The sequence below is a fragment of the Hemiscyllium ocellatum genome, chromosome 4 (genome assembly GCF_020745735.1).
Source record: "Hemiscyllium ocellatum isolate sHemOce1 chromosome 4, sHemOce1.pat.X.cur, whole genome shotgun sequence".
Classification (NCBI taxonomy): Eukaryota; Metazoa; Chordata; class Chondrichthyes; order Orectolobiformes; family Hemiscylliidae; genus Hemiscyllium; species Hemiscyllium ocellatum.
This window is the reverse complement of record NC_083404.1, coordinates 106,228,710-106,239,257: the sequence shown is the minus strand read 5'-3', so window position 1 is coordinate 106,239,257 and position 10,548 is coordinate 106,228,710. Positions and strand designations below refer to the sequence as shown.

General features: G+C 40.1%; 1 protein-coding gene across 1 annotated transcript in view; it reads right to left on the bottom strand.

The window, feature by feature from the left end:
* Positions 1-575: 575 nt before the first annotated feature.
* The window catches only part of ccdc12 (coiled-coil domain containing 12), an 82,098-nt gene continuing 72,125 nt past the window's right edge, over positions 576-10,548 (bottom strand). The window contains exons 4-7 of the mRNA XM_060824443.1: positions 9,718-9,779; positions 3,320-3,354; positions 3,117-3,193; positions 576-2,029 (exon numbers count right to left, since the gene is read on the bottom strand). Of these exons, the coding sequence (XP_060680426.1) occupies positions 1,950-2,029; positions 3,117-3,193; positions 3,320-3,354; positions 9,718-9,779 (254 nt within the window). The 3' untranslated portion in view covers positions 576-1,949. The remainder of the gene's footprint in view (positions 2,030-3,116; positions 3,194-3,319; positions 3,355-9,717; positions 9,780-10,548) is intronic.

The window sequence follows — 10,548 nt, the reverse complement described above, 5'->3', positions numbered from 1 at the left end:
AGTGCTAGTCACCCATTGTTCAGCACTATCACCACTCTTTCTCCCCTAGCACTCCATACTCCAACTATTGCATAAATGCTAACCCCTCCACAATTAACATCAGCTCTGTTGAAGTCATCTCAACTTGAAACATTAACTTGCTCTCTCTCTCTCCACAGATGCTGCCTAACCCACTATGATTTCCAGCAATTTTTGTTCTCAGTGCAGATTCCAGCTTCTGCAGTAATTTTCTCCGTTAGTATATTTGTCAGTCCTTGATCTTCCATTATACTTAACTTTTATCTTTAAACAGTACTAACATAACATTCCAATAGAATCTGACTGACCCCAGGTTTAGAGGTTAATATTAGTACTACTGTACTAGTCAAGGCCTCTGCAGATCAGGTTGTTTGAGTCAATTTCATTTGACCAGTCTGAGGAGTCACGTGTCAGAGCTGTTAATCTGAGTCTGGCAAACCAGGTTTCAATCAGACAAAGCAGTCTGAATAGTAACTGCTGAGATTATCTGACCAGTCAGTCAAAATGACAACGTAATTTATTTCACTGTAAACCCATTAGGATTGTTTTGTAATTTGTTTTATTATAAATTGGTGCATCAGTTCATAAAAAAAAGTACAGAAAAAGCTGTCTAAAATATTGCAGAGCAGAAAGCATAATCAGTTAACAAAAAGGTAAAAATCTGTTTTGTGAAATCCCAACTCTAAGTGCTGACATCAGTCATTGACAGAGATGGACACAGACGGAGATGTGGATGCATCCCTCATACAGAGATAAGGAGATACACATTTACAACCCTACACAGAGGAAGACAGACACCCAACATGAGACCTACAATCTTCAATGATACCCAGAAAGGAATAAGCTGAACTGAAACTCAATAATAAATTATTTTAAAAGAAAAGCTGCAGGTATGGACTCTTCAGAATTCCCACCAAAGGTCATTAACTAAAATATTCACTTTCCTTTCCTCTTTCAGATACTACACAGGATCTCCATAACAACCAGCAAATTATGTATACTTTTGATTGTTTTTGCAGATTGAAAATTTTTAAACACTACAAAAACTTATTCCGGAGCTCAGGTTGTGTCTCTGTCGACATTGATGTAAATTTCACTCTATAATTTCAGTGCACTTTAATGTTACTGGCTTCAACTTTCAGATACTGAAGGTTTTTGTAAAACCTCACAGCTCCCCATTCTTTTAATCCCTCCAATTCACATTGGTTAGATTTCCTGCAAGATCAAGTGAGCTGATGAGTGTCCATGATCATAAGGAAATACTTATGGTCTCTCAGGGACATGTTAATTATATTGCAGGTGTAGGTAGCTTTTCTCCTTTAACCAATTAACAATTCACCGCATGAAAAACTGGAGAAAACATAGGAGGATGACTCAGGACTCCAAAGTGACCAGTTACTGGTGAATAACTGCACAGTGCTTGAGACAAGTTGCACTGACTACTATGTCCAGCTCTGGTCAGCATAACACAAAGAATCATCCAAACTCTGAAATCAGAGTAGAGAATAGGCTAAAAGGTGATCTCTCATGTCAGATGGACTGAGCAGCAAGAAAAACAACTGACATTTTGACCGAGAAAATAAGAAACCAAGAGTGATCCAGGGAAGTATTGATAATAGTAATTGGTACAGAAAAAGTAAATACTGAGCCATATCAATATGAACTGTAACAATGGGAGATGCAAATTTAGAATGGATTTCAGCAAGTTCTTTACTCAGCAACAAGTTGAATGGAGTTTCAGGAAAGCTGGAGACGGCTGGACAATCACTGTAGAGAGGACTGGAGAATCATCTTGGGGAAAAAAAGGCTGAGAATTCTCTTTCCTCTTCACTGTGATCACTCAGTGAGTACAGCAATAGTGTTCTCATTCTAAGAAGTCAGCTGTTGTGTTTCGTCTCCCCCACACCTCCATTGTCAAGTGAAATTCTGAATCACTCTGAATCATAATCCTCCTGCTTCACAGCTCCAACTGCAGATGCCAGATCATCTTCATTACCTTTTAGTTTCTCGCCTGGAGGGATGGAACAAAAAAATTAACATTATTTCCAATATTGTTATTTCCAAATTTTTGAATAGGCTTTCTTCCTTTGCCCCTAAACTACCATCTGCTAGTTGGCAGTTGTGCTGAGGACTTCATGTTCACTGCTTCTATAATCACACTTGAACAAAATCATGTAATAAAAATAAAAGCCTATGTGTGCATGACCAATCGAGTATATGTAAGTAACAGTATGATGGAGAAGACAGCAAAAGTGTGAGAGTACAAGAACTAGAAAGACATGCAAGGGAGAGTCAGACATTGAGAGAAAAAGAGAAGTAAAAGACAGACGTAAAGAGTATGAGCGCGATTGGGTGCGAAAGAAATGAATTTTGTGATAGTGTGTTAGGTGTTAACAGGATCTTGTGTGGTTGTGTTGGCTCCTAACCAACAATAGGACAGCACCACTATTTGCTGAATAATGCACTGTACTGCTTAACTGTGGCTTTGTCTATATCTGTTTATTTTCTGGTTTTCTTCCTCTTCTGACAATGATGCCTGTTGAGCACTGTAGGATGTTGGCCTGGAGGTTAATCAATCGACTAGCTTTACGGTCACAGCAGAGACCGCTCCTGATCTCAGTCACTGATCAACAATAATGTTATCCAATGACAGAGCAGATTCAAGGGGCTGATTGGCCCATTCCTGTTCCCAATACATGTCTGTACCTAAACCTTACATACACCAGCTTATGCAAGTAGGCACAACATAAAATGGTGGAAATTACAACAGAAAAAGATGCTATTTAGCTGGTCACAGCAATGCTGGGGCCGGCCATAGTCTTTTTTTAAATTCTGCATGCCAATACATTCTTCCTTTCAAATACATTTTTAATTAACTTGCAAATTAACCATAAATTCTGCCTGGGTAAACATTTCTGATAAAGCATTCAAGATAGTAAGAAGAATCAAGTTAAGGAATTACTTTTCAATTAGCAGCATTCCTTCCACTTGACCTTAACCACACTGAATAAATTGTCTCAACAATTTTAGGAACTCTTTGGTGACCACCATTGCTTCCAGTGAAGGCAATGGAACCTGATAATTAATTAATTACTCACGGATCAGTTCTGCTATTGCTCTCTGTGTCCTCTTCTCCAGCTTTTCCAGTTTCTTAGCTACATCCCTCTTCAGATCCCTGCAAAAGAAAGTCCATCAAATTGAACAACGTATCACCAAATAGAACAGAAATTTGTATATATACAAATTAGGCACATTTGCTTCATAAACAGCATCTTGAGAGATTCAAAAATCAGATACCTACCAGTCAGGCTTCCTGGGAGCAAGGTTCACCAAGTCCTACAAAATAAAGTTTAAAAAATTGACAACATTTTAGCAACAGTTTAAGAATAGAAATTCAATTATTGCAGTTTTACCAAAATTCAGGACACTGGACTTTGGTTCCCAAGATCCCTTCCAGAACATTCGCTAGAGTGCCCCAATACCTACGAAGTTTGTGGCATGACCACAAGCAGTGAGTAAAAGTACCAATATCGGTTTTACATTTGGGGCACATTGGAGAGACTCCTGTCTTAAATTTCGCAAGCCACTCCAGTGCTAAATAAGCCCTGTAAAGTACCTTCAGTGGCATTGCCTGCATCCTATTACAAATCAAACTCCTTACATTCTCCCAAATATCCACCCATGCCTCTGACAAGATCTCTACCCCCAATTCATGAGTCCAGATGCTGCACAGCCGCTCAATGTCCTTCGAAACACTACCTCCTAGTAAACAGAAAAGGGTATTGATTGAGAGTGCACCTGTGGACCAAAGTACTCTCCTCTCTACATCAGGCTTGCAGGGACGAACCAATAATGTAGTATTTTTCTGTATAAAGTCCCTAATCTGAAAATAACGAACGAGGTCCCTCCTGGATAGTTCATTTTCCTGGCTCAGCTGTTTGAAAGACATCATGACCTCCCTTTCAAATACATCTCCCAAACAGGAAACTCCTCTAGACTCCCAGAACCTAAAGCCAGAATCCATTGATCCCGGCTGAAATCCTGGCATTCCTGCTATGGGAGTAAAAAGGGAAGTTTTATGTAAATTTCTCTCACTTTGTCGCATCATTCTCCATGCTTAACCATGTTAAGGACAATTGGATTTCTGCAATGCTCCATGACAATCTTCATCTTGTCCATAAACAACAAATTAATGAGGGGGCATTTTGCCTGGGAAGCCTCGATGTCCAGCCAAACTGACCTCAGGTCCTGGCAAGTCCAATCAGCCACAGAGGATATTTCTTAAAATTTGGAAAGTCCATGCCTCCACATCCCCTGTGGGAGCTGCAATTTAGCAAGCTTAATAAGAGGCTGTTGTGGTTCTGTTCGCCGAGCTGGGAGTTTTTGTTGTAAACGTTTCGTCCCCTTTCTAGATGACATCCTCAGTGCTTGGGAGCCTTCTGTGAAGCCCTTTTGTGATGATTCCTCCGGCATTTATAGTGGTGTGTCTCTGCCGCTTCCGGTTGTCAGTTGCTACTGACAACCGGAAGCGGCAGAGACACACCACTATAAATGCTGGAGGAATCATCACAAAAGTGCTTCACAGGAGGCTCCCAAGCACTGAGGATGTCACCTAGAAAGGGGACGAAACGTTTGCAACAAGAACTCCCAGCTCGGCGAACAGAACCACAACAACGAGCACCCGAGCTACAAATCTTCTCACAAACTTTAATAAGAGGCTGCCTGTGATGCCTGATGAAAGAACTGAGCCAACTGTTAAGCCTCCACAGCACTTGCCTAGGTATCGTCAAAGGGAGCATTCGCATGGGATATAATAAATGAGGAAGAACATTGATTTTAACCAGAGCTATTCTACCCAACCAAGATATCGGAAGAGCCTCCCAGCGCTGAAAGTCCTGTCTTATCTTCTCTAGAAACTGCACAAAATTAGCTTTGTATAATTGATCAAAGGTCAGAGTAATAAAAATTCCTAAATACAGGAAACCTCCCTGTGACCACCTGAAAGGCGGATTCCATCCCCGAGAGACTACTCCTACGAGAACCTCCACAGGCATGGCCTCAGTCTTCATAAAATCGATTTTATACCCCGAGAAAGAACCAAATAATCACTTGTATTAAATGGGACACAGATATTGTCAGGTTAGTTAGAAAAAGAAGAACATGATCTGCTTAAAGGGTGATCTTATGCCCCCCACTGATCCCACCTCCGGAGCAATTATGTTGGGGTCCCTCCGGGTAAGCCTCTGCCTACGGCTCAACCACTAATGTAAACAGCAAGTGAAAGAGGGCACCCTTGTCGGCTGCCTCTATTAATATTAAAATTGTCAGTCCGTATGCCATTAGTGAGAACTGCTGCCTTAGAATGACTATAGAATACTGGCACCCACTTGGCGAAGAGCCCTCCAAGACCAAACCATTTCAGGACATAAAAGAGGTATGGCTACTCCAAATGGTCAAACGCTTTCTCTGCATCCAGGGAGACTACCAAGTCCAGAATCGACCCTTGCTGACATACCTGGACCACATTCTGTACTCTTATAATGTTGTTAGATGACTTGCAACCCTTAATAAAACCTGTATGGTCCACCAGTGGAGGGCAAGACCTTGTCCAACCTCAATGCCAACATTTTTGACAAAATTTTGAAATCCATATTCAATAGTGGTGTGGGCCTGGATACCTGACACCTTAATCAAACTATCAACCTTGCCGCATTCAAAGACAATCCTAGGATCACCTGGTGGGTTTATTCCTTGGAAACTAGTGGCAGAAGAGTTAGATGGAAATGGATTTAAGTGACTTTAAATTAGGATGTGGAGGAGCCAGTGTTGGACTGGGGTGGACAAAGTTAAAAATCACACAACATCAGATGCCTGATAAAGGAGCAGTGCTCCGAAAGCTAGTGATTCCAATTAAACCTGTTGGACTATAACCTGGTGTCGTGTGATTTTTAACTTTAAATTAGGACACATTGCAGGAACCTTGCTCTCTACCTAAAGTTCAGAAAGGATGGCAACTGACAGAGGAAACAACAAATAGATTAACAACATTTCCTGGTCACTCTCCTGAGCAGGTATTCTGCAACAGGCAATTCCATAATATTCTCGAGTACTAACAATGTGATGAGGAATCAACTAGGTACCAGGTTACTTCGATGTAGACATGAGTAAGGAGGTACAATTTTCGTCCTGGGAATAGCAATCATAATATGGTGGAACATCTCATTTTGAATTTTAAATGAGGAGTTAAGAATCTGTAACTCAGTTCTTAACTTTAAGAAAAGCCAGTTATGGAGGTATCAACTGAGGTGGATTAGGAAATGAGATTAATTTGATAAGCAATAGAAATCACTCATAATTCTCCTGATACCTTGAGGAATAAAACCTCTACCAATCAGGTGGTACAACTGGAGCTAGACAAGTCAAAAATCTGTTGAAAAGAAGAGGCCTGCAATGTTGCCATAAAGAGTAGTTACTTTGAAGATTGAGAGGTCTTTATTAATTTCTTCATGATTGTTCGTTGACTTTGGAGAGATAAACTAGAACATGAGTAAATTAACAAGAAATACAGGAAACAGATTTTACAAATTTGGAGGTGCTGGTGTTGGACTGGGGTATACAAAGGAAAGTGAAGGTAAATCAGGCAGGAAAAATTACAATAGGGAATAAGGAAATGGCAAAAAGTCTTGTCAATCTTCACAGCAGAAGATGTAAAGAACAAACTTTAAATTAGGGAAACCTTATGTTTAAGGAAATTAATTAATTAATATTAGTAAAATAGAAGTACCGGAGAAATTACTAGGATGAAAAACTGACAAATCCTCTAGATCTTGTGGCCTACATCATAAAATTGTAAAGAATATGGCTGCACATATGATCAATTTATCAGTTTTGATGTTCTAAAATGTTGATAATTCTATAACAGATTTATGGATTGAAGACTAACAAGTGTAACCCCATTGTTCAAAGGCGGCGGCAAAAGGAAACTAGGAAACTACTTACTACTTAGTCTGACATTAGTAAAGTGAAAAATAATGGAATCTATTACTGTTGTTGTGACAACAGGGCATTTTAAAGACATCACAATTAGTAGAGTCAAGATTTTAAGTGGAAAATGAAGTCTGACAAATCGAGAAGAGGTGACTGGGTCTTTAGTGGAAGAGCCAACCCGAAGGGAAAATTTACCTTAGCTCGTCCTTACTCAACTAAACTGAGGTCCGAAGAACAGTCATATTGAATTGGAAACCTTATATGATCTTCTTTCTCCACAAATGCTGACAGATCTGCTGAGTTTCACCTTCTTTAATTTCAGTTTGCTAATATCTGCGGTATTTTGCTTTTAACCTACTCTCTGGGTTCTGTAGGTCCATTTGATTCCTGACCTCATTACAGTTTTGTTCTGAACATGGATAAAAGAGCTGAATTCAAGAGGTGAAGTGAGGGTAACTTCCCTTGACACTTGATCAAATGTGGCACCAAGAATCCAAAGCAAAATTCAAGTAAATGGGAATCAAGGGTACACCTTCCACTGGTTTGAGTCATACCTAGCACAAAGGAAGATGATTGTTGTGATTGTTGAAGATCAAGCACCTCAGCTGAACAACTCTGTATAAGTTGCTTGGGGTAATATCCTAGGCTCAATTGCCTCCACTACTTCATCAATATCCATCCTCCAACATAAATCCCAAAGTAGAGATGTTTGCTGATGATTACAGTATTCAGTACAAGACAACGCCTCACGCTGAAGAGTTCTTGTTCATGCGCTTTAAGATCTTGGTAATATTCAGGTTTGGACTGGAAAATGGTTACTAAGATGCTCACTCCATAAGTGCAAAACAATTGTGATCTCCAATCTCCAACAGAAGAGAATTTAACCATCTCCTCTTGAGGTTGAATGGCATTACTATTGCTGAAAATTCCTAGGGTTACCATCGAATAGATACTTAACAGGAAAGAGGAATGAACAAACAAAGAGGTACTCCAGATGGAGTCTGATTAAGGTTCTGTACAACTAATGCATAGTACCATACCTTTATTTTGTAACGTCCTTGATAGTACAAGTGTAACAAAGGAATGAGAAAAATATCAAACAGTTTAGCATACGATGGCATATTTATTTGTTGGCACCATCAACCAATTTTATTTTTCCTTTTTTGTTTTAATCCTAAATTTCTCCTTAAATTGTTGCTAGAGAAGGCTGTTGGGTATTTGTTTCCAATGTCTACACTCAGCTATCTTTCAACTCTTTTAATTCTCTAACTTCTACATTGATCTAACCTATCGCATACCTTTCTGTCCATTGGACTGAATAACTTGTAACAAATTCCTAAGTGTGAATGGAAGTAAAACATGGGGAAAGATCACAGAAAGGGAGATATGGGGCATCAAAAAGGTATATAAGTCATGGTAAATTGATTATAAGTATTCGCGTAAGAAAGAAAAATGGAGAATTAATCATGTTAAGAGTCAGCCTCAGTACCTGGGGCCAATGGGGCGGAGGATTCATTCTCGCAAAATAGGGAAAATACATAAAAGACCAGTGGCTTTGGGGCAGGGATATTTCGGCTGGAAGAGGTTACAAAGATTAAGATGAGGAAAATTGAAAGAGATTATCTTTATTAAACAGTTTTTAAAAAGATTTTTTAAAAATCATTCTGGGCAGAGGTCATTTCTGACAAGACCATTTATTTTACATCCCTAGTTTCACCTGTGAAGATGTGGAGAGAACTTCTATTTAGACTGCTGTAATCCATTTTGGGAAGGTGCTCCCACAAATTCACGTCTTTCCAGAATTACATCCAAGCAATAATAACAGAATTATGATAAATGTGCAAGTGTGAAATGTGAAAGGAAATTTGAAGTTGCTGTTGATTTATGCAATTGTTGGCCTTGAAGGGGTTGCATGTTTGGACGATGCTGCAAAAGCTTTCACGGCCCAAACTGAAATCATTCACTCATGAACCAATGAGTGGGCGGCACGGTGGCACAGTGGTTAGCACTGCTGCCTCACAGCGCCTGTAGACCCGGGTTCAATTCCCGACTCAGGCGACTGACTGTGTGGAGTTTGCACGTTCTCCCCGTGTCTGCGTGGGTTTCCTCCGGGTGCTCCGGTTTCCTCCCACAGTCCAAAGATGTGCGGGTCAGGTGAATTGGCCAAGCTAAATTGCCCGTAGTGTTAGGTAAGGGGTAAATGTAGGGGTATGGGTGGGTTGCGCTTCGGCGGGTCGGTGTGGACTTGTTGGGCCGAAGGGCCTGTTTCCACACTGTAAGTCTAATCTAATCGTAAGTCTAATCAATGCAGTTCCAACATTAGCTCTTCTTTACAAAGTCAAGTTTTCTTCAATGTAAGATTATAGTGTGTGTGCTTATATGTAATTAAGCCATGCACAGCATCACAGAAGCATAATTCTATTCTCGCCTACTGGCCAAAGAAACACATTGTAAAAATAAATGCATTCTCATCAGTGCTACAATAAATGCTGATAACGAGCTCGGAGAATAATTTGAACATTCTGACTACTTTCCCAACTAAGACCAGCAAAGATTTAGACCTGCATCTGGGGGCCTTCCTTTTACAAATGGTTTATTTACCAAGCAACTATCACCAAATCAAGTATTGTCTTCTGTCATAAACGTTTCTAAGCTGGACTGTTCAATATCAATTTGTCATGACAGTGGGGGAATAAAAAGCACATCACATACCACTTCTTCAATGATTGGCTCAGGCTTCCCTGCTTCAAGTTGATCCTTCACCTTTTCGTCCACTGTTGATACAAACATAGCATGGACATCCATGAACAGATAAAGTTAACTCATTTATACAGTACCAAGTAACACTAGAAAGTCACACATTCATCTGCTTCTTGAAATTTCAGCAACAATCCTGCAAGACATCAATTCATCATCTGAAAGTCTTCTGTATCTTTTCTTATTAAATATGTGATAGCACTGGAAGACCATACACAGCAAGAAGGACCGCTCTATTAAACCTACAGCCCTAATGGGCTATGATCACCAAGAGAAATTCAGTTTTGGTTCCTCCACCTCCTAGCTCAGGTACACTGTCAACCAACTCTACAACATCAGACACTGAACAAACCTACACCGCACTGCCCAGCAACATATAAATCAGTGCATTTACTCAAGTAAACATAAAGCCAGTAAAACCACACTTTTCATTCCAGTCTAACTTAAGTGTCACTCTTCAGCAAAAAGGCAAGTGGCACAAGCTTTATCCTTTGCAAATTGCACTCTCCACCATAACTGAGATTCAGCTAAGAAAGGTTGTGAAAACCCAAGGCTTTGACTATTTGTCACACCTCCTTTGGAAGAAGTCAGCCATTTTGCTATTATTTTGCTCCAGGACTGCAGGAATCACTGGTAAAGGTGGGATTTATTGTCCTTTTCTGGTCACCCTGGAAAACAAGTTAAGCTTTCTCCTCAACCGTTGCATATGGTGTAGCAATGAAGGAAGTTGCATGGTCCCCGGAGCTATTATTGTAGGACACTGGGTGTCTAGGACTCCATGTATAG